Source organism: Zeugodacus cucurbitae, chromosome 6 (assembly GCF_028554725.1).
Source record: "Zeugodacus cucurbitae isolate PBARC_wt_2022May chromosome 6, idZeuCucr1.2, whole genome shotgun sequence".
In the NCBI taxonomy this organism is placed as follows: Eukaryota; Metazoa; Arthropoda; class Insecta; order Diptera; family Tephritidae; genus Zeugodacus; species Zeugodacus cucurbitae.
Genome location: NC_071671.1, coordinates 10,839,033 through 10,864,611, shown reverse-complemented (window position 1 = coordinate 10,864,611; position 25,579 = coordinate 10,839,033). Strand labels below are relative to the sequence as shown.

Here is a 25,579-nt window from a genome sequence, read left to right as displayed (position 1 = left end):
AACAGATCGCTACTGATTTTTTTCAGCAATAGTGTGTATAATTCGCAAAAAAAATAAATAAAATCTATGAATATTAGAGCTGACAGCCATATATGACTCATTAGCGGTTGTCAGCTCTTGAACTTTTGCGACTTTTTAAATGTCATATGCTTTCCTCTGTCTATAACTATAATTTGTATGGAGTAGTAATGCAATGCAGTAATGTTGCTCATGCCATCAACGAGAAGAAATATGTATTGAATGTTAAATAATGTGAAGATATATTGTTAAAATATATTCTATATAAATTCAAAACGCCATTTAGCCTTCACTGAGCCGTAAAATGCAGTTGAAGATGAAATGAAAATTTTCAAAAAATGATGAAACAACACGACACAAAATTATAAAGGTTCTAAATCTAGAAAACTCTATGTTACAAGTCTTTCATGCATATTTTATGCTGGGTATTCTTTACCTCAAATTTTAATATTAAATACGGTTGTACTTCTATAACTCGAAGTTCTGTAACTCGAAGTTCTCCATAACTCGAATTCTTAAATTGGCAATAGAAGTCAAACTTCATACAAATTACCTTCCATACCACGATGTCTCTCTAACTGCAAGTCTTTTTTGTGGATTGTAGTGATTCGAGTTAGAGTAGTTCAACTGTACTTATAATATTGCTTTAAAAATCAATTTACTACAATTAATCCTATCTTATAATTTTTTCTATTAAGCTTGATAAGATTGTTTTGAAACATTATAATTCCACTCAATTAAATCTATCGATACTTTTTTCGATTGCCTCAAACACATTTTATCAATTTTGAGTTTCGATTTCCATAATTTTTCTGAATCATAATTTTTGAAGCTCCGGGTACAATTTTGTTTAATTATGCTGAATCACGAATTTTGCGAATTTTTGTTTTCGACTATTTTCGAAAGCCTGCACTTCACGGTCAAGCACACCAACAAAGTGGCAAACGAAAACATATCAGCACTTATGTGCTATGTGCACTACGTTGATTTACGCACATTAACTTTGATTACAGTTATGGATAACATTGAGTTACCAGCCGTTATTGCTGTAATTATTCGGCACTACGCGTAATTTTTGCACAAACCAACAAAATAAATAAACAAATGACGTAGTGGCCTTTGACACGTCTGTCCTTTATTGTGCTGGCTACAAAGCTTTACTTTGCAAGGCGTCAAACTCATTATAGCTGAATTAGAAGTGTGGACATCCTTGCGCAAAGGGACTGGTGTTTTTCTATATATAGAAAAGTATACATATGTATATATCAAATTACATAATCTTTGTTTGCGTTGAGGCACGAAGAAAATGTGTGGTAGAGAACAAAAGTTGATAGGAATGATGATGAGAAATGATTTAGGTTATTAATGTGAGATGAAATTTATTTTATTTTATTTTATTTTATTTTATTTTACTTTATTTTATTTTATTTTATTTTACTTTATTTTATTTTATTTTATTTTATTTTACTTTATTTTATTTTATTTTATTTTATTTTATTTTATTTTATTTTATTTTATTTTATTTTATTTTATTTTATTTTATTTTATTTTATTTTATTTTATTTTATTTTATTTTATTTTATTGTATTTTATTTAATTTAATTTTTTATTATTTTATTATTAAATTAAAATTAAATAATTAGTGTGGCTCCTCAATTACGATTGTGTCACTTCAGTCTTCCTCCTGTCAGCGTCAAGTTATGTCAGCATTATTAATTTTAGCACTTTCATCGCGCTATAATATGCTTATTTTGTACTACAATGTAAACATTAATGTATCATCTCACTTCCTCTACACATTTTCTCATATCCAAATAGCAGATTTTTGCCAAAGCTACACACATGCTCAGCTTCAATACGTTTTTTTACGCAAACTACAATTTTCATAATTTCATTTATTTTTCGCATGTTGTTTTGTTTCCTCCTTCATTATTATGATTATTACTACTTTTGTCTTCCCAGCCTGTTTATTTAAGTTTTTTGTTTTGGCCATTTAATTAATGCCAACAACAATATTTTTGCTGTTTTGGCCCGGTGCGCATGGCTCGTTTTTCGCTATTTTCCTACTACCTTTACAACTTCGGCTATAATTCTCACTCTAAGCCGCCCGTTTCCTCATCCGCCCGCTGTTCTTATTTGCTGTTTTTAAACATGTGAGTAGTTATACATATGTATGCTGGTTGACTGCTTGGCTGCCCGCAGTCTGCGACCCGCAGCTCTAAGCCGGCTCGGTTGCTTAGTACGTATTACTATTATTTTGACCAAAACGTTCATTGCTCCCAAATGCGTATGGAAAAACGTGTTCAACACAAATTCAAGGTTAAAATTTTGATGCGTAATAATCGAGTTAGTAAGCATAGATCGGCATTCGTTTGTACAAAGCCATACGCTCGAGTGTGTATGATATTCAAATTGTGCGAATTCCTTCAGCTGGTTTCAGTGTGTCACATTCAAGTTTATTGATTTTAGGCTTAGAACCGGCTAAATATTTTGGTGGATGGAATATTCAATGAGGCTTAGGAGGGGATTATAATTTTGAAGATTTTAAGAAATTTTTTGGAACTTCTGAAAGATAGGCTCTTGTAGATATGCTCATACAGTCAAGCAAAGCATACCAAATTTTCGAAATTCTTTATGAAGTAATATACTAAAACGGGAAATGAAATTAGGATCCAATATTTTTTCATTGCTCTAGTTAACGACACTTTTGTGAGGGTTTCCCATACCATATTTTCAAATTGTAATTTCAAAGACCTTGACTGTAGGGATAGAACAGTAATAGTGTCAAATAACTATATGCATTATTAGATTTAGATAACTTTAGATGTAAGTTTTAAATTTTTAAATCTTAATTCAGATTTTTTTAACAAACTCTGTATAGGATATAAGTCTCTGATAGCTGATAGAATATCAGTCTTTACTGTATTAAGCTTTAGAACTTTGTTTAATTTTTCTATTCGAATTCAAATTCGAACCACAAACGGTTTAAAGATAACCTCACTACCAACAGTTTTCTGAGACACCACCTAACAGCCCTACCATTTCCTTTCAACCTCAATAAACCAGCCAACCTCATTTCAAGTGCTTTTTTTTTGTTTTTTTTTTTTGTTTGTAATGACAAGTTTGTCTTGACATGTTGTTTTTTCTCATTCCATAATTAGGCTTCTCTGCTCCCGCTAAGCACTTTTAATCAAATTTCCCTACAAAGCCTTGTCACTCTTTACCGAATCACAGTGACATTGTTGATTTCCTGCGTGTGGCGACAACACGTGTCCACTTTCATATAATGGTTCTTAGCTTATATTTTGTTGCATTTGTTGTTGTTCTGCTCCTACTCTATTATTGTTGCATGTTTATTTTATTTAAGCTTATTGACTACATTTTTTTTCTATGGCGGCTTTTCCACGAAATTCAAATAGATTTCTCACACCGTTTTCTGGCGCTACCGCTGATTAATCTTCGGCTGGGTCCCTAAAGAATGCTAACTCATATAGATACATATATACTTAGAAGGCTTTTCTTGTGTTAATCAATAGCGGTGCCGTGTTACAGTTATATATATATATGACATGAAGAAGGAATCATGTTAAAAGGTGACTTTCTCGTAAGCAAATATCTGCGCAAGTATGGTTTGTGTACTCATCAGAGTTGTATTTTGTTGGTATATCAAACATCAATTTAACTTAATAGACGTAACTGAGAGCTTTTCATGTAATTATTTCTATATTTTCACACCCAAAATCCTGCTTAAACGGAATTTTTTGATGTTTTAAGGGAAGAGCAGTAATTCTAGTAGTCACTTAAGGCTCACTACATTTTATCTATATTCCAAGCCTTTTCAATTTGGTAATAAATTTATGGAAATATATTCATTTGCTCAATCCTCATGCGAGTCTTGGTTGTATATGTCTCTAATGTAGCTTCCGATTTAGTTGGAACAAATTTACCGAAAGAACCACCATTGCACTAACCTCATGTAACTAAAGAACGACTCGACCGATTTTGATAATCTTTCTTTTGTTGAATTCGTTTCCGCCACGAATAACGAAATTATTATTGAAATATCTAATTCAATTAAATATATACTTGAAAACTTAAACTAAAAGTATATCCATATACCTATATAATCCTTGAGTCAAAATAAAATAATGAATTTTAAAAATTTTCAAATCAGTACAATAAGTATAAGAAACATTAGAAAATGACTCCACAAATTCTTTTAAATATTTGTGTGCTGATATTGTTCGCTGTGCAATTTTAAAGTCATTATAATTAAGTTCGTATGATAGATATTTATATACCTCAATATATAAATAAATAAGTCAACATTATAATCCTAAAGTGTTCGTATTATTCATTGCTTTGCCCGAAATAATAGTTTTTGATTTCAAAAAGCGTCGCAGCTCCCTCTTTTTAACTGCAGCCCTCATGCTTTTCCATTCCCTCATTCACATTTTACTTCTACACCGACTTTGCTTTACCTGTTCTGTTCATTATAAGCCCACTTTACTAGCGTCACTATCGGCATCCAGCCGGTCCAAAGCGTCGAGTTTTTTTCTGTGCGCGGCATTTACACGTGTTTTCGAGCTTCTCTTTCGTGAATGTGAATTTTGTTCGCTCGTTTATTTCGTGCAACTTGCTCGCCAAGTTTCTATGTTTTGTACTGGTTTTTTGTTGTTTTGGGGCTATATTTTTTGGTAATTGTATAACTACTATAATTAGATGGCTATCATCAACGCTACATCCATACATACAGTGAGCATATAATAATTTGTCTTATTGCCATGTCTTGGCTGTTGTTCTACTTAAGCTGCCGGTTATTTTTTGATTCTACTGCCTCTCGGATCGTAGTGACTTTTGGCGCGTACTAGGTACTTATATTTAATTGTTTATACATACAAATATTTATGTATTGAAGATCGTTTTCACTCCTCAAACTCTCCGCGCTAGAACACTAATTGTTCAGCACGCAAGTCATATGTTATATCAAAATTTAGTTTTCAGTTTTTTGGAATCACAAGTATATTTTTCGATTTCTTCACGTAATTACAACAAATTTTGAACCGTTAGCCCACAACTTGTTCTAGATTTCTTTCGGAACTTTCGCACTTTGCCGCCCACTTCTAACTGTCACTTTTCAAGCATTTCATTTTCAACACGTTTATTTTCCACTTCCAACTTTCAGTTTGGCGACAAAATATTTTTGGTATGCCAAAGCATTGAAATTCCAAATTCCGAAACAATGCGTCGTTTTTTTTTTGCACATTCATTAAGACACAAATGGCGTCTATTGTTCCTCGCTACTTTTTTCGTCTACCGTTTTTTTCACTTTTCTATAACTTATTGTTTTCTTATTTATTTATGCATATATATCTATTATATATGTATGTGTAGTGGCGATTCTTTTATTTTCTTTAAATTTATTTTCTTATTTTGTAAAATAAGTTTTGTTTTCATTATTCGACTTCATTTGGTATGCAAAGCACGCGTATCGAAACTGTGCGATTGAGGGAGCTTATAGTAGAACTGTATAGATGTATTTTGTTTCATGTAATATTGGTATGCCAGGGGTCTTACTAAATTCGTCGAATCGAAAAGTGTGGCGTTGCACAAACACACATGCATATAAATATATAATTTTTGAATAAGTGTGTACTAATTACTGCTTGACTGCCACCGGAAACTGCGTTCTGGAAAAACAAATGCCTGGCATATTGAGAAATAGTACTAAAATAAAGCACTTTCTAGTTTCAGGTACAAAGAGTTGAAGATTTTGTTGCTTGCATTACATTATTTATTGAATATTTGCTATTTTGGCGATTTTAGTACAATTAAAAAATTTAGTACTAAACAATTTTAATAATTAAAAGCACGCTGATACTTTGTAAATACAAAGAGCGCTTCATAAAAGTTCTATACCAAGTAGTTTGGTCTATTCAAAATAGTTTTTATGCTTTTAAATTCCTTAAAAGTTGTAAACTTCAGTTTGGTCCAGGTTTAGTACTCCGTAGTTTAGCTAGATAGTGATATAAATCACAATATTGGTCGTAAAAAGCAATTTCGTTATTTTCGAAATCATTAACATGCTTTTTGAAATTTTAGTACATACTATTTTTAGTACTACAGTTTTTAGAACACATCTTTGGGTACTAAAATTATTTTTACTACAAATTAATTGTCCGGTATAGAATTGATAATATAATTTTCACTACTTACATTGTAAATTTAATGGTAGCACTTTCATAATAATACTAAATATTAGGCATCTAGTACTACACCTAAAAACCAAGTAAAAAGTAAATTCGAAAATAAAATACGGTCCTTTCATACCCAACAAAACAATTAAAGCATATAATAAATTCTACACCAAAGCTCAAAGCTTTCTTGCCTGAAGCTTTCAATTTTAGTTTGGGTAATTAAATTTTTAGTTGGAAAAAATATGTGTTCTAACTAAAATTAGCATTTCAAACTGAAAAATAAAGCAACACAACATAAAGTTTACATTCCGTGCGCACGCACAGCCGCGCATTTCCACTTGTGTATGCTTGAGTGCGTGCACGCATGCGCGTTGGAGCTACATATCCCCAACGGATGGCGTAACGAAAAAGTTTTGTTTTGAAGATATGCTCGTAAGCGCCGAGATTAGTTATAGTGAATTGTGTTCGGTATGGACAAGGGAATTACCGCATTGGCAATTTTGTATTCAAGTAATTTAAGCATTCTAATGAGACGGGTTTTTGTACGCGCGGTGGTAAATGCTGTCAAGTGGCAAGTGTCACGGCGATATTTATATTTACATGACACTCAACCGAACTGCTGCCACGATATTCTTTGTGTGGCCCCAACAGGAAGATGTAGGTAATTTAAAATGAATTAATTCCTTGACTTTCAATTAGAAAAAAATATGTTGATTTTTTGTGGTACGCTGTTGGAAAATTAATAACAGTAAGCGATAGGCGTTCATAAGCGTGAAATATTTACATGTTTTTCTGATAGTAGTTTTTAATAATATAATTCAAGTTTATAAAAAGTAATAATCACTGTAAAAGTAAGTGAATTAGAAACCTACTAAGTGAAGGACCCTAACTTTGTCATTTCCCATCTTAATTTAGTTGATTAATAGTTTAATGATTCAACTAAAATCCCAATTGAATCAATTAAATCTTGAATTGGGTAAATTAAATTTTTAATTGAGTCATTAAAATCTTAATTGAGTTAATTAAATTCTTAATTGAGTCAATTAAAATCATAATTCAGTCAATTAAAATCATAATTAAGTCAATTAAATTTTTAATCAAGTCAATTAAAATTCTAATTGAGTCAATTAAGTCCTCAATTAACTTAATTAATTCACCTATTTGAAGAAAAATTGGCCCCTAAAGTGGCATAACAATCTTCAAGTTTTCTTATATAAAATTAAAGGCTTAAAAAGTCGTTTAAAAAAATTAAAAATATATAATCTAAAATATAATAAAGTTTAATTTTAAGCACTGCTGTCTTTTAAAGTAACATGATTATAATAAAAGAAGAGCACTATTAAAATCTAATAAAAACCCCAAAAACGCTTACACTGACGTTAATCATTAAAAACGCAAATTTCTTATGCCACACATATTAGTGAATTTGAACTATACATACAAACATATAATAGAAGTAATCTTACGCTATAATCAGCTGAACACAGCTTAAAGCACATATGCTTAAACGTGCCTGCCAGTGAGCCAAAACAGTCAAAAAGCCAAGCCAAAGCCAGCAGTTGAACACATAAAATTGCCAACATACTGCCGGTCATTAAAAAAATAATGAATATACAAATGTATCTACTAGCGAGCTGGCTAACCGCCTGTCTGCCGCTTGTTAATCTAATCTTGAACTCATTTAATTCTACGCGAAACTACTAAATAAAGGAAAGGAAACATGGCGTTTTTTGTGTGCGCAAATTTTCCGCACCGCTGCTAAAACAATTTCTACACACACATATGCATGTAGTTAGTTAAATAAATTTAAGTAATTTTGTGTAGAAAACGCGTGCATTTGCGATGCTATCTGCGTGTAGACGCTTAAGCCACCTGCTGCTACTGCGGCTTTGCGCTCCTCACTTTTCGCTTTTTACTTTTATTTGCTTAAAATTCATTTTGTTATTTCGGTTTCGCCAATTTCATGAACTTGCCTGCCTTATGCTTGCTTAGCCGGCTCTCTGCCGCTGCTGCTTGACTGTCCCGCCGTCTTTGGCGGTTATTTGGCATTTGTTGCGCGCTCGTAAAATACAGAAATTTATTTCAATCCTTTTTCGTTGACGTCGCCGGCTGCTGGCTACCACTCACTACATATTTAATTCAATACTGTTTTTTTCACTTATCGAATTATTTCGCTAAATTAGATTCCGATTGCTACAAAGGCGGCATGTCAACAACTGCTGCCGAGCCGGCAGCTGTTTTTTCGCTGCAGCGATGTAGACTAAAAATGCAGCTTCTAAAATAGCGCCTTAAAGCGGTTTAAAGGCTGTAGACTGACATACTGAAAGGTCTCAAGTCGGTTTTTGAGTTTATGCGTAACAAGAAATCGCCAATCTTTGTTGTTGTTCGGCATATGATAACTGTGTGTTGCGCCATCTGCTATTTGACGGCTACACCTTCGCGCTAACAACACTTCTACACTCCTTTTTGCGAAATAAGTAGCTGTCTGCCTTTGAATTTTTTATTTTTTTTTTTTTAATTTTTTATTTTTGTCTACTTCAGTCCTCACTCAGATCTATAACAAACATCTTGAAATTTAATTGCAACACTTTGCGCCTATTAAATGCCCGACATGTGCTGGCGTTGCAGCGCATAATTCTCGAAAGTGTTTAGCTTTTTTGCCGGCTACAATTATTTCAGCTTTAGCTAAAATTAAATATTTACTATTGTTCGTTTGACCACGTGATGACGGTCGGACTGTCAATGGGTGTGAAGTTACAGTTTGGTCGAGAGCGGCAAAGCACAAAGCACAAAAGTGCCCAAAAGTGTGGCCAGCATGCAACTGTTGCGGTTTTTTTGCTTTCATCGTCGGCCGCACTTTTCGGTAGCACATTTTGCGGTTTTCACCTGGGTGTCTGCTGTGCTCCGTTGGGCTAATTGTGGTTTCGGCTATTATTTATTTGGCTATCCATTTAATTAAGCATATGGCTGTAGCTTACAATGGAGGAACAGCTGTTAGTTTTGGGTGTCGTTTTTTCAGTGTTGCCAGCTGTTTGAATGCAAGTGTCTCAAGTTCAAATGAATATAAATATCTACAAGAAAAACTGTTGTATGTGACTTAGGAGTTCCTTGTGGCACCTAAGCAACTTCCAAGATATGATTATCTCTAACTTTCCAGATTCTTACAAATAGTGAAATTGTTTTCCAACAATTATCACTTTACTTTAAGAATTTGTGTTGCTACAACATAATAATTCTTATAAAAATTATCGTCTATGTTTAATTTTGTGGATTTAGTTTTGTGGTGAATCGAATAGACAACTGGTATAAATGCAATAAACTGGTATAATCAAATGAGTTAAATTAGCGAGCATTTATACCACTTTAAGACGTTGTCTCCTACTCTCTAATATTGAATTCCACTAGATACACTGTGTTGTTGTACTCACATAAACGTTTTACGACAAACGAGTAGAGCTCTGATATGTCGCAAGTGGCGAATCGAAGACAACTTATATTTTCATTAAAAATAGTATTCTGCATGAAACCAAGTAGTTTGTGAAGATTTAAAGTATTCAAATTAGTAAATTAATGGCGCCACATATGTAGTTCATATGATAATTTTTATTTTATATATAAGTCTGTATGTATGTAAATATTCTCGGTTTTATTTGCCTTATTTATGAGTTTCTTGCATTTTTTTCAAATTATTTCTCGTTTTTTTTAATTATTTTCTATTCATAATTTTTTTTTGTTTCTTACTTTCCACCATTCTACAACAATCCGCCAACACTTTCATTAACAGTTAAGCTGTGAAACTTGTATTTACCGTTAGGTTTAGATATGCATATGTGGGTATATATAAATACATATATGGGGTGATGCCTGTTTTGACAAACAATTATAACTTCTGTTGCTGAGTGCGAAATTATAATTTGTTTGACAGCGGAGGAGTTAAAGACGGCGTAAGAAATAAAAAGCAAACATAAGACTGGCAAAAAACATATAATGAAAGGAGTGAATTGAAATGAAGTTTAAGCTGAGATAAAAATAAAAAGCAAATAATTTTTTTTTTTTTACAAAAATAGAAAATAAAAAAAAAATTTTACAAAAAAATAACAGATGAGGTATTACAAAAAAAATATTTTTTTTTATTATTATGTTACATACAAACGGTTATTGAGTAACAAATGAGTTGTTTTTTTGTATTACTTTGAGTGAAGAAATCATCTGCAGTAGTTAGCAATAAAAGTAATCAAAATTAAATGAATTTCATTTAATTTTTGTTTCGCACTCAGTTGGTAATTGCATTTAATTGTCGACTGATTGCTGATTTGATTACTTTTTTTTGCTGTTTTGTATAATTTGCTTTCATTTCCTCAAACTCTCCACTCAGCGCTGTGTGGGCTTGCCTTGTCACATTTCGGTGGCTTAAAAAACAATCTATGCAAAATGCAAAAAAAAAAAGAATTAGGCAAAAAATTGTAAAGCAACACTTTTCGAAAGCCGATAAGCCGAACAGCAATTGTAGGCTTTCGAGCTATTTGACCCAAATTAGAAAGTAACCAGTCAGTTTACTTAGGGTATATATATATTTATCGAATACCAGATATACATATGTACATTTTCAATATATCTTTCCATATAAGCATAAAAATATTGAATTTTTAAGTAGGTTTGCATATATAAGTTTTATACATGGTTTAATAAATATTTAGAATAATATATGCAAAATGCCAATAATAAAAAATCCAACTTAATGTCAAAAACTATTTTTATTATTGTATATATATTATTTTCATAATAATCATATCATTTATATAATAACTTATTAAATTTTTCCAAATTTTTTTCAATTTTTCTCGTTTCAGGTATGTTTCTTCAAGTTAATTTGATGCCAAAAAGAGCCAAAATCGTATGTACTGAAATACATTTTATTATTTTTATTATTCTTGTTTTTTGGGTGCCAAACAAAAGATCCCTTCACAGTTGATTTGCCGCCCCTAGTTTTAAATGTCCACGAAGTAGTTGTTTTCAGGGACGTATCCGAAAAACCAACAATAGTATTTGAGAATACCTTGACCTCATATGACCCTCTTTAATATTTCATTCATATGTGGATATTATCCACAACACATACTGACATATCTACTATACATAGACCTAGATCTAGACATAGACATAGATCTAATAGCGTTTCTAGACAGCCAAATTAATTGATCAATTAAAATTTTTATGAGAAACCCTTTTTTTCCTTCTATACTGCCGGCTATTCGATAACCGATCAGCTGTTACACATTTTTGTTTTTGCTTTTCATAAGGAGTTGGTAAGTTTTATCAGCTGATTAATATTTTTAGGAGCGACATCTACTGTAGCTTTTTTTTAACAAAAAATTCAGCCAATCGCAATCAAAGAACGTATATCGTACGTCAAATAAATGTAGATTTTATTTTGTATGGTAAATCGATCTTAATAAGCGTTTTAATCGAGCAGAGGCTAACAGAGGTTAATTGATCAATTAACTCCAGTCTATAAAAGCTATAACCGAGAATTTACCATTATGAATATGTTCTATACTAATTTTTGAGGTTAATAGATAACTTAACCTTTATACATAAAGGAAATCCATATTCCAATCTATCATTGTAAGCATCCCTATTAAATTTTGTGTAGGTTTACTCTTGTTGCATTCCCCCTCTTTTTCAAGCAATTAGTAACCAAATTCCCCCACAATTCTTTTCGATTATACAAATTTAACATGCAAAACAAATAATCTGCTTAATTAAGTGTCTTGGAATGAACTTAATAAATAAACGGAAGGAGACTCTAAAAAGACAAACAAAAATTTACAAAAGCAAAATAGAATTGTAACACTAGAAGGAAGCAAGTCAATAAAGCGCCGTAGTGTATGCAAAGGACCCTAAAAATAGCGTAAAGAAGTTAAGCAAATAAAATGTAGAATCAAAATGAGAACGAAAAACCGGCATTGAGCTTTGCCAGAAACCTAAATCAAGGTGGTTGTTAGATGGGTGGGGGATTATCAAAAAAGGAGTGACGAGTTGGAGATTGATGAGAAAAGTAATTTTACATATAGATATATATTTTATACGTAAATACAGGGGTGAATCATGGCTTGATTTGTATGAACGCACTAGCATTCAACTTTAAAGGATCTGAAGTGAGTTAGTTAAAAGTAGACTACCTAGTGTAAAGTTTCATCTATAGTTGGTTATGATCTAAAGCTACTTTAGATTTTTTAATAAAAAATATTAATTTTTATGATAAATCTATAGTGTCATACAACAAAAAAATCTTCTGCTATTCATTTCACTATCTACAATCTTTTGTCAATCTGTGTTGAACTGCACATAACTGATTGTGCCCCCAGTAAACATTTATGCTCATTAAATGCTTGCAACCCTTGTCAACTTAAAACCTTCTTCTTCTAACAAACTCTTTATAATTCGTTTGCTGGACATTGAAAATTTGCGTGTGAACTTCTAAATGCTGACCAAAAGCTGGACCACATACGATTGCAAATATGTGCTGCCCTGCCCAACAATAGGGGTAGCTAAACAAGACCTAAAAAGAAAACAAAAGGCAACAACATTGTCTAACAGAGCGTCTTTACTGACATCCTTTACGCGGCTTCCGCTTTGTAGACGCCACAGTGGCGGCTCGCACAGGACGCCAGAGTGATCAACTCCCAGCATTATTTGTGGTTTCTTAATGTCTTTGCTGGCTTTTGTTAGCTAAGCTTACATGCTTGTTGTTTTCTTCGGTGTACTACACAACAACATTGTTGCGCTCATTGTCACTTGTCCCCTTATAGTTTTTGTTTTTTATTTTTTTTTTCAGTGTATGTTCTAGTTGTCAGCTTTTGATGGCGTGCAGTTCATATTTTTTGCCTCGATTTCGGTTACTGGTCTCTTTTGTCTCGTTGCTGATTTTGTTTTATCTGCTCACTTTGGTTGCTGCTGCTGCTTTTCGTGTCTTATTGTTCATTCTGCCGGCATCATTGTCACACATTAATCATTTATTGTCATCCCAACGCGTCACACTTGACTTCATTATTCATAATTTTTGCTTGACCATGAAGGTAAACTGTTTTTCAACTCATTTGCTTTTTCACATTCGCTAAAATTATCATCATACTATGAGTGGAGTGCCGTGAAATTATTAAATAAATGGTAGCAAATGTGTCATTTACAGTAGTTGAACTGAAAAGTATTGAAAAAATAAATATAGCGCATTTTATATTATTTTTAGTAAGACTGAGACTCACAGATGCCAAGTTGGGTTGGTTGCTTATAAGTTTAGTTTGGTTGTATTAACAAATAGGGCATACTATTGTTGGGCGACCTAAACCCACCAGGAAACATTCTTATAGGTGGGGTATTTAAAAAAATAAATTTTGAACGTTGTGCAAATAAGTGAAGTCTAATTATCAAATCTGTGAAATCAATATTTTTGCAGAAATATATATACACAAGCAAAATTTTTTCTCGCCAGAAACATATTTCAAACTTTCTTTGTAATTAATCTTACCTCCATTTAATATCCATTAGCAAACTTTATTGATTTATTATTTGCATTTCGAGCGCAGTTAAATTTCATTAATTTTTCAGTATTTGAATTTTATAAAATATTATTTTTTTATTATTTAAAAGTATTTACAAATGCATTACCCATGATTTATAATACAAACAATTCCATTTTTTGTTCTGGTATTTATAAATATGAAAAAAGAAATTAATTTTATGAAAAGTGATTTATAATATTTGCTTGTCGATACTTATTATTTCATGGAGAAGAATTTTGTTTATTTAATTTGTCACACACGTATACGATGTATACACCTATCAAGAAGCCCTGTGAGAAATTTTTCATTATATACAAGAGTCAATACTATTAAATATTTACGAATCCTATTCGCATTCGTATTAAATGCGCCGTTGTAGAAGACTAAAAGAGTTATGGCTCCCATAAGAGTTCGTTTCACTACCCAGAACCGACCGCTTTCTTGATTGTCCAGTATTCCTCAAAACCTGTTAGGAAATATATTATGACACTAAACCAACTAAATTGTTAAAATAATTGTATATTCCTTAGTCTACATATTTTTCTTCCATATATGTACTTTAAGAGATCTAAATGAGTTCCCATTGTATAATTTTATCATATTTTTCTGTCTTGAACACTTTTTCTTTAAATACAAGAATTAATACTATTAAATATTTACGAAGCCAAAAGGCTAAAAAAGTTTTCACTCCCATAACGGTTCGGTTGACGTACCCAGAACCGACCGCTTTCTTGAATATACAGTATTTCTCAAAATTATTTAGTGAATACATTCTGCCACTAAACCAACAAGATTGGTAAAATATTTATATACATTTTAGTCTACATGATTTTCTTCTTTTTCTTCTTCTACTTCAAGAGATCTATTGAGGTCCCCTTGTATATTTTTCTGTATAATACTTGGGTGTTATTCTAAACCACCTTTCAATGAAAGCAACTACTAGAAAAAGTACTGAAGAGGACAGCTCAGCTCGAATTTCAGATCTTAAAAACAAACAAAAAGCTTGAGCTTGACTTAATTAAAGTCCTGAAACACCTTTAATAAGTTCAAAGATTCGTTTTCTAGCGATAATAATTTTATGGATGTTTCAACAAAGGTATAATAAGATATTTACTTCCAACTATACTGCAACTTTGGAAAATTGATATATTAAGAAGATTATTCTTACGTGGTTATTTTTCTACAAAATTCCCCACAAGACAATACTCGTATTGATTCAACTCGTGAATATGTTGCATAAAGTTCAAAAAAGTTCTGGTCAAACAACAAATAAATTCTTGTAAAGTAAAATTATACATTTTATTAATTTAATATTAATATGTTACGTTCTTGAGTAGATTTTGTAAGTATTTTTGACATTTCTCTTAAATTTTAACGTGGCATACTTTTTATTTGACTAACAAGAAAAAAGTGCGAGAGTAGTAGTAAAACGGAAAAGGGTTGAGAGAAAGGAAGGAAACTTCAATAAATTTAAAGTAAAAATACAGAATAAAAATTAATTGAGCAAACTAAGGCTAATTTAGTTCCCAAACACTTGTTCTTAAACACCAAAACTTAAACTCGGGTTTGTGTTCCAATTCTTTAATTATTTTTTATATAAATTATAACGTCTTTTTATCAAATTGCATGAAGCTTACATAAGCATGAAATTTTAAACTCCTGTTTTAACACAAAACTTGATAAAAATGCAATAAAATTAAATTGAATTAAATTGAAAATTCACGCTGAAATTGAGTTTAAGACACAGTTCTAAAAGTTTGGCAAATTTACTCAATTTTTTTGTACAATTTTATCAAATTGAGAACTCACGAAAGTGTACACATAAATAAAAGAAGAAAGAATAGCTTTTAGTCAGAAATCGCTAATGCATTTTGCCAGCGAAGCGCATGAGAATTTTTTTGAAAGTCAAACAAGGGGCAAACAGCAGCGTAATGGCGGTAATGGAGGGCGCCAAAAGGCAATCAAGTTATTAGGCAAACATAAACATATGCAATATGCGAATATGTAAAAAAAAAAACATGCAAAAATGAAAAATAAATTCGAAAAAATTTCGAAAAATTCGAAGAAACACAAAATTATGCATGTCGCACCAGAAACCAAATGGCGCAAGGAAATGAAAAGCGACAAAGTCATTGGTACAACACAACAAGGGCTAGCCTTGAAGTTTGTACAGACGACGATGGTGAGAACGGAAAATAAATTTTGCAAAAATAAATACAAGTATTTGCATAAAATGAGGCATGTTTGCATGAGTGTGTGTATAAATCGCATGATATATGCATTAAAGGAATTCGGCGAAGGAAGAAGCTACAAGAAATATAACTTTTGCTGCAGTCAAAATAAATGCGACAAATTAATGCATAAAAAATGCGCTTACAAATTGATAAAAAACAAAATATTTCCACAATTCTTCGCGGGATCAACTGACAGGCAGATAAATCAAATTGTTGCAAGAATGTGTGCAGTAGGCGCAGCTTCCAAAAAATTTTGTACTTCGGCAGGCAGCTTTTATGTGCAGCCTTTGTTTTAATTTTTGCTTTTGTTTTGCGGCATATGGCGGAAACCGGTCAATGACAAATTATGGCGAAATGCGTACTTTTGTATTTTTTTTTGAACTTTTATTTTTGAAATAAAATGCATTAAAATTTATATTTTTCACGAAAATAATGATTAAATACAATTATTTTTTTTTAAATATAATTAAAAAATAGCTATAATTAAAATTAAAAAAAATCATTAAATATTTTTTATTTAGTTAAAAAAAACTTTTAAATATTTAAAAAAATTATTTAAAAAATTATTAATAAAAATAATTTTAAATTATTTAATTTTTTTTAATAAGAAAAAATTTAAATTAAAAAAATAATTTAAAATTTATTTTGTTTTAAAATTTTTTTTAATATTTAAATAATTAATCAAAAATAGTTATTTAAAAAATATTTTTTTAAATATTAAAAAAAATCAAAACTAAATTAAACTGTTTAAAGTATTGAAATAGTATTATTTAATATTATAGTTAAATAAAAATATTTCAAATTAAATAATTAAAAATAGTAAAAAAAATGTTAAAACATATATAAAAATTTATTTTAAATGTAAAAAAATAATTACAAAATTTTTGAATTTTTTTTAATAAAACAAAATTAATTGAAAAAAGATTTTAAATTTATTTAGTCTTAAAAAATTTTAAAATATTTAAAAAATTAATTATAATTAATTATTAAAAAAATATTTTTTTAAATATTACAAAAAAATTAAAACTAAATTAAACTGTTTAAAGTATTGAAATATTATTATTTAATATTATAGTTAAATAAAAATATTTCAAATTAAATAATTAAAATAGTAAAACATATATAAAAATTCATTTTAAATGTAACAAAATAATTATAATTTTTTTTTTAGTTTAAATTAAAAAAAGAATTTAAAATACATTTTTTTTTATTAAAAAAAAAAATTATATTTATATATTTTTAAATTCTTTTATTTAAAAATACTAAAAAAAAAATAAATAAAAAAATTAGTCTTGCAACTAATTAAAAATATAAACTATCATTCATATATATATTTTTAATATGGTGATATTTTTTAATTTTATCAAATTTCATACGCCATTCTAAGTTGCGTTTTTCCTATCTTAATTATTGCTTTTTGCAAAATCACAGTAAATACTCCAATTTTGCTGACGTATATGAGTGAGTAATGAAAAAAATATTTTTCTCGTTTTTTTATAATATTAAAGTAAAATGTTTTTTGTACGTTTCACTTTTAATTTGCCAAACTCTTGCCTGAGCCTACTCATCGGATGATGTCATATCTCAAAAGCGATATATTACAAATACATAAATATATATATGTATCTGTGTATGTGCTCTTAACTTAACGAAAAAATCAGCCAAGAATAAAACCAAAAAAAAAAAATCAAAAACAAAATAATTGCATGTGATTTCAACGATTTCGAAGATAATTTTCCACTTCGCACACGCAAAACCAGTCGAAATTTTAATTAAGAAATGTAGGAAAAAAAGGCAGAACGACGCAAGTAAATAACCGAATTTTTTGCCGCATTTTTTCTTAACTTAATTTGCTATTGTTAACAGCATTTTGCTGAAATCTAAAACCTAAGCAAGCCGCCGCTTTGTTTACGTTTCACTTTTTTTCTTTACTTTATTAATGAAGCGCGACTTAGCAGCACAAGACGGCGAAAGCTTAGAATAACAAAATTTTAAGCGCTGAAAATGGCTTGAAAAAATATACTTAATGATCTTGCACTAAAATAATATAATAGCAAAAATATGAAAACGAAAATGGCGTTGCCAAAAATTATAGAAAAAACATGCAATAAAATGTGTGAGTCTAAATAGCAGCGGTGACCCGTGGGATACGCCAGCAAGTTTGCTGAAATTCTACAGCAAATCGACAGAGTAGACACACATCTGTATGTGTGTAGTTATATGCATAAAAACCAGCCGACACGTATAATATCATTAATCAAATTTAAAAATATATAATTTCTGAGCAAAAAAATAAATAAAAAATATACAACAACAACAAAAAATACATAGCAAATTCATATTGTTGTAGCAACCAGCAATAACGTACACCTTTTGTGGCGGCCGAGGTGTGTTTTGGTACACCTATTATATTTTTTGAGAAAAAAAATAACAACAACTAAATAAAGCAAGTAACATAAAGCTGTAACTTGCCTGACTTTTGCGCATAAACTAGCTGAAGCACCAGCAGACAATTCAATAAAAGTAGCAAAAAAAAAAATTAAATAACAACATAAAATTAAAAGCGCTTAATTATTTTTTTCATTTTCTTTAATTTATTTAAAATTATGCGCCTTCATGTTGGGTGGCTATTTTAAATTTTTATGCATCAAAATTAGCAAGAAATTGCTGTAATAAAACGTTTTTACGATTTTGGTAATCAAATCATGTAAATTCCAAGCGTTTAGTCTGACACCTGCCAATCGCTTAGCGTTTTAAGCGTATCATGTGGCATGTGTGTGGGCATAACTTTTACATAATCAATCAGAAAGTTGTAAACTTTTTTGGTTAAAAATATTAAAAAAAAATATTTTATTGATTTTTTAGTATATTGAAATGTTGGCTTATGGGTACTAAGTATAAGTGATAGCTCAGGCAAAATAAATTTTAAATCTTATGTAAGTAAAAGCAATATTTGTTTATGCATTTTTAATTAATTTAATTTTTTTTAATTTTTGATCACATATATTAGGAAAAAAAAATTACTAAAAAACTAACTTTTTTATAATTTTTGAACGCATATTTTATAAAAAAAAAAAATTTTGATAAAAACCTAATTTTTTTATAATACAATTTTTTTTTAATTTTTGATCACATATTTTAAGACAAAAAGTTTTAATAAAAAATTTTAATTTTTTTATATAATTTAATTATATATAAAATTATTATTTTTATAATTATTAATAAAATTAATTTTTTTTTTATAATAAATTTTTTCATAATTTTAGAACGCATATTTTATGAAAAAAAGAATTTTGATAAAAAATTTAAATTTTTTTGTGATAAAGTTCTTATATTATTTTATAATACAAAATTTATTTATTTATTAAAAAATATTTAGATTAAAAAAATTTTTTAAAAAATTCTAAAATATCTTAAATCAACTTAAAAAAATATCATACAAATGCATAAGTAGTACTTTTAAACATAAATCCTGTGCATTAAAATAACAAAATCGCATGCGATTTATTTTTAAGATTTTACAGCAATGTTCGTTTTTTCATAAATGATTTAGCTGACTTACTGTCTGTAGTAGCTTTCAAAAAACATTTATATATATGTATTATATATGTTTGTCTGTATGTATATGTATAAAAAATTCCTAGAATTGAAAAGAAAATTGATAAATACAAACGATTTTGCTTCATATGCATTTTTCATATCCATTGCTAGTTAGCCTCCACTACTCCCAAGCACTACTAAAACTAAAGACTTAAGCGCAGAACTTCGGCCGCCACTTCAACTTCATCAAACAATAATCTGCAACAAAACCAACAAAGCAGCCATCAATCAGCAACATAAAACAAAAGCCAATATAATTTTGACATTGCAAGTGCTTTTTTGCAACAACAACAACAACAAATGCATAATAATGCAGACAAACTAGTGGCGAGACCAAAATACAAGCTGGCAAGATTAAAAACACAGCACTGGCTTGTACAAATCCAGCTACTTATTATATGTGCTGCGCAGTGATGGACAAGTAAGTTAGCCAGTTAGTAAGCCAGTGAGTGAGTGAGGCAGGGCAAACAGGTAGTTCGGCTGGCCGGTTATTAGCTTGCAAGTACCATAACAGAAAGTTAACACAAGCCAGGGAGGTAGGTAGGCAGATAGTTGGTTAGACGAGTCAGTTGGCCCCACGGCTGCTGAGTTGCATGTCTGCAGCATAGCCAAGGCGAGACGACGTAGCGTGGCTGCAGTGAGCGCGCGCTTGCTTGTCTGCCATTTGCGTGAAATTATTCAGTTAAACTTGGCTTTGAATTTTACGCTATATGCCTTTGCCAATTTACGGCGGTTGTTCGTTTGTTTGCTGCTTCTTTCTGCTTTGTCTTAAAGCTGTTAGCTGTCTGCGCTTTGTTTGTGGACTCGACTGACTGGTTGTTGTCGGTAGCCGGTTGCTAGCGCTAGCGGCATAATCTAGTAGTTGCATGGCAAACTGCAACCACAGTGGAACGAATTGAAAGTGGTGCTACCAGTGCCGCGACCAAAGCAACCAAAACGGCGAAGACAACAAGTCCATAAGCTCCAAGGCATTGCATGCAACTTTGCCAAGACGCTATGACAAACGTGTGCTGGTAAGACGGCGCGCTGCAATGGCTTCGTGTTTATGCTTTTGTGGCTTGGAAAATGCAATAAATGTGGAAAATAGTAAAAGCAACTGTTGCGGTTAAGCGTGATTTCGCTGCTTTTTTTTCTCGGTTTTCTGCCGAAGAGTTAATAAAATGAGTGTGGTTTCATGGAAAAATGAAAACACAGCAACTTGAAATGCCAAGCGGGGAGCTTAAAAAAATTTACAGAAAATCGCGCTTCACCGTTGCGAATGTGGTAGAAGCAACGCTTTTTCTGCCTTCATTTGAAAGTGTTTCGCTGCGAGTTTTCGTTGCGCTTTTGTGTGTTATTTTCATTTTACTTTTAGTTAGCATCGTAATTACACTTTTTTCACGGCATATTTCTACGATGGCTGCGCAGTGATTTTTTTGTTGTATTTGAAAGCGAGCGTTTTTTACTCGAAAAGCTATAACACTAAAGCAACAAAGCATCAGTTATGTTTTTGTACATTATATACAATGTATATATACATAGCTATGTCCATATATATATTTCTATATTCCTCTGTAGTTTCAACCAGTTCGTACACGTTTTAAATTAAAACTAATTATTAAGACACTACCTGACCCCAGCTAATGCGTGCCAAAAGCGTTTAAAAATAATTTGGTTTACTATTTGACCGAAAATAGCCTTGAACTCAAGCTAGAAAGCTTTAGTGCGCTCACTAGCTTGGAGTAAAAACGATTAGACGGTTAGTAATAGCATTATTCAAGTATTTAATTTCGATTGCGGAATTGGTTAGTTTGGATAAGTTCAAATATGAAATGTATATAATATAAGTGAAAGCTCTCTAGAACTTTAAGAGCTTTCGAAAGTGCTTTGTTGAATAAAAAAGCAGAAAATATAAGTATGACTATGTTTGGTAGAGCATACCTCCTTTTTCTTCTTCTTTGGGAGTCCATATGGTTCAGTTTATCCTCAGTTTTTCCAGCTTAGTGAGACTTCGCTTGCTGGTAGCTGAGTTGACAGCTAGAATCTGTGAAATTCTATACCTCAAGTAGAATAAAGGGTTGGAAATGTTCTTTATAGAACCCTAATATTATTAGTCTCTATATAGAATCAAACTATGCACTCTAATGTAGAACCAAAGTGGACTCTTGAAATTTCTGGCTTTGTTGAATAAAAAAAAAAAAACAGGAAATATCATTCCTTCATTTTTAGGCTTTAGTAATTTGAAGTTCTTTGGTATTTATAGTAGTTCCGAAGCGAATTTTGAGTATATGACCAACTCGTCTGCATCTTAAGGAGACTATAAGGTTCGGTTTTACCCCAGTTCTTAGTTGGACTTAATATTGCTGCTAGCTGAGTTGACAGTTAGAATCTAGAAATTCTATACCTTTAAGAGAATAGTGATTTCTAAATGTTCTTTATAGAACTCTAAATTGCTGGTAATCTGACGTAGAACCTAAGTACACTTTTGAAATTTCTCTGGCATCATTTTCATTATATTTTCCTAGATAAAATATGTAATTTTGCATAAAGTTCCATTAATCGAAAAAAAAATATTTCGAAAATATTTTAAAATCAATTCTACTATTAATTCTTGAACAAAATATATTTGCAATTTGCATGCAATTTTTTTTCCTGATTGTCAAAGCGTTGTATTGTATTATCATCTAAATGTATTAATGAAGTAAATCCGAAACACTTTTTCGATTTACGCTCTCGAGCAAAAAATGATACGATATCAACATATCAGGAAGCTTCATGCTACGCCACACATCAGGAAGGCAACTCTATAAATAGTTCACAAGAACAAAAAAGCACAAAGTAAACAAACCGCCTTTAAAATATTTCCTGGGCGCTGTAAGTAAAAATGTTGACTAACTGCCTTGAGAGAATGCAATAAAAAAAGAACAAGGAAGAGTAGACTTACAAATAGTTAAAACTTGAAGTTCTACTTCGGTTGCAAACTCTTGTGGCATGCACTTAATGCGATATTACATAAATGTATATAAATAAGAGTATGTGAGTAGTTAAGAACTAGAAAATATACGCTAGAATGCTACATCTTAAACATTTTTATTTTTCTACATTTTTTTGTAGTTGTTTTTTGCTTTGGTTTTGAATTACATACATAACAGGCAGCATAACAAAGTTGGGCGACCAGTTTGAGCTGGCGTTTTAACTAACTCAAGTACTATAGTAACTATCTAGACCTTTTGAGAGTAGCTTAGTATATTCTTACAAACTGTGCGCTAGCTTAATTGTTTTTGTGTGCAGTGTAGAGGAAGACGATTTTACAGTTGTTCAGGAAGTGCGAATATCGGATGACACAAAGTGTACCGAAGCAGACTGTCAGAGCAGTCAGTGCTTAAATAGCGGTAATATGTTGGTGGTCGCAACGAAGGTACTACTCAGTTTTATATAGCAGGTAACTGTTGTTTGCGAGAATTTCAGTATTTTAATAGAAAATAATTTGTAGTAAAATGAAAGGGAAGCGAAATTTGATTACCGGAATGTAAGTGAAAAAAGTCAGTTTAGATATTTTCACTAATTTTAGCTTACATGAGGTAGTGTAGTTATAAGAATTGAGGATAATTTGTAGTATGGAATCGATGATATTTTATAAATATATAGTTTTTACGCTTGATTTTATGCTTAATAATGATATTTCTTGAAATTTTGGCGCATATTATTTCTATCTATATGATTCGTACATATATAGCAATCATATTCATTTACCAAAGATATAACTACTCTTATATCTAGACACCAGAATGAGCTTCCAGAATTAAAAAATTATATCTCCACATTAATTTAATAGAATTTTATAATTTGAATGTATATTTTCTACGCCTTTCGACTTCCGCCTTTGGAGTCTCAAAAATTCTCTTCCATGAAATTGATAATGACATGCCACAATGACTTGCGTATTAGTCAAAGCAAATGTTACCATATTGTACTCCATAGCGTCGCGACGCAGCAATTGAATTAGCCATAAGTATTTCACTCGATTTAATGTAGGCGCACATGTGTAGAAATCTCTGGCACGACAAAGCACACGATCGGCGGTTCGACAACTTAAAAATGTTTCGCTACTCTATTTCACGACTTCTGCTGCGTAATGCACGAAAAGAACGTTAAAAAATAACTAAGAATTTATAAACAGGCTTGGTCAAGTGTTTGCCGAACACTCGCTAAAAGGAAGTACTGAACGTTTGAGTGGCTTAAAGTTCTGAATTCTCACTGAGAGGTGGTAAGAAGGCACATTTTTGGGCTAAAAATAAATGATTTTCGGATAAATAGGGATTTATATACCGAAGAGCTCGCATTTTTTAGAAATCAACATGTAACTCCTCTAACTATCTCTTAACAGTCTATAGAACACAGCTTTCGGGTTCTAAAGTACTGTAACTCTAAAACAAAAATCAACCATATACAATTAAAATTTTGTTTTTTAAATCGATCGGACAATTTTGAATAAATTGGAGATTAAATTCGGTTGATAAACTATTTTTCGAGTTTTGAATCAATTTGATCTGAAATTTTATTCTCAACGTCGTTTTTAATAAAAAAAAAATGAAAAAATATCGAAATAAACCTTTTGACAACCGCGCCATCTGCCGTGCCTTAAAGATCTCATAATTTACGATAAAATGATTACCAAAAAATTCCAAGAAATTCAAAATCCCGATAGCAGCATCCTCTATCGGTTGGTGGGGAAAACTAGATCTCACCCAAAATATTTCTTTCAATCAAACAAAGAGTTATGGATTTTTCCACGATAAAATAAGACACTTATGATATTAATACTTGTATTAAATAAAAAAAAAAAAGTTTATTACAAATTTTTATATATGAAAACATAAGAATCAAGCCATAAAAGAAACTAATCTCAAGGGTATATTTGGTGACGTTAAGGAAACATTGAAACAAATCGCAGCACCAACAGCACAACAACCACACAGAATCACTGAAGACCGCAAATTAAACTAAAAGAACGCAATAAAGGTTAGTGAAAGCATTGCAAAAAAGCACCAGCTCACATTAGTTATGCAAGCTGGGCCACATAAAACCGTATAGTAAGCGAACCAAGCTCGAAGAAATCTGCTAAAAATCGACAACAAATACTATAAATAAAAAGCGAAAACACGTACAAGCACAGAAAATTGCAAGCTCATCTAAGCATGACGAGCAAAAAAAAAAAAAAACAAAAAAAAATAAAGAAATAAGCGAGAAGAAATAGACACAACCGCAGCTGAAACCAAGACAAGCCAAGCGAACGGACCAATATGTGCTGCAGATGCTTGGCCAAGATCAAGAGCATGACAAGGCAGCCAGGCAGGCAAGCGCAAGCAGCTAAACAAAAGCCGACAGACCGACCGACCGTATAATAGTTACCACTAAAGAAAACAATATTACAATAACAAAAGCGCACAAAAAAAGAAAAGAAACCAGTAATAAAGCACAGTCTTAGGGTGTACCATAAAAGTTAAGTTTAGCTGCAAAGTCAACAGAGACACTAACAAGCGTCAGAGCAAAAACAATAATAGTGACTGTCGAGGCAGAATAGTGCTGCAGAGCAAGGTGGTGGTAAGACCCAGTGTTGTACGCAAAAAAAAAGTGGACGCCACAACCATTGAGCCATTGAAGTTAGCAGATTGTAAAGTAATAAGACGCAAGCAAGCAAACACTGAGCTCTGTGTGCAAAAAACAAAAAAACAAGCGGCTTCTAAGCTTTGAGCCACCATCTTTGCGTTTGTGCTACAATTATAGTGGGTAAAGCGTAGCAGGAGGCCGAAAAGTAGTGCAGCTCGCAGATTGTATATTAAGGAAGTAAGCAGCAAATCGTGAAACACGGCTGGTAGTAATAGAATCACTGGCGGTGTCTTCTACTGCTACTTCGTTTTCTTTTTCTTTTTGTTTCATTTAATTTTTGCTTTTGTTGTGTTGCTAGCAACGAAACTCGATTAAAAAT

At 31.2% G+C, this 25,579-nt stretch overlaps 2 protein-coding genes across 6 annotated transcripts in view; both read left to right on the top strand.

The window, feature by feature from the left end:
• Positions 1-12,019, top strand: part of LOC128922704 (ecdysone receptor-like) — an 88,290-nt gene extending 76,271 nt beyond the window's left edge. The window contains exon 3 of the mRNA XM_054234172.1: positions 11,066-12,019. Coding sequence (XP_054090147.1) covers positions 11,066-11,187 — 122 coding nt within the window. The 3' untranslated portion in view covers positions 11,188-12,019. The remainder of the gene's footprint in view (positions 1-11,065) is intronic.
• Positions 1-25,579, top strand: part of LOC105210926 (ecdysone receptor) — a 326,137-nt gene that overhangs the window by 260,703 nt on the left and 39,855 nt on the right. The window lies entirely within an intron of this gene.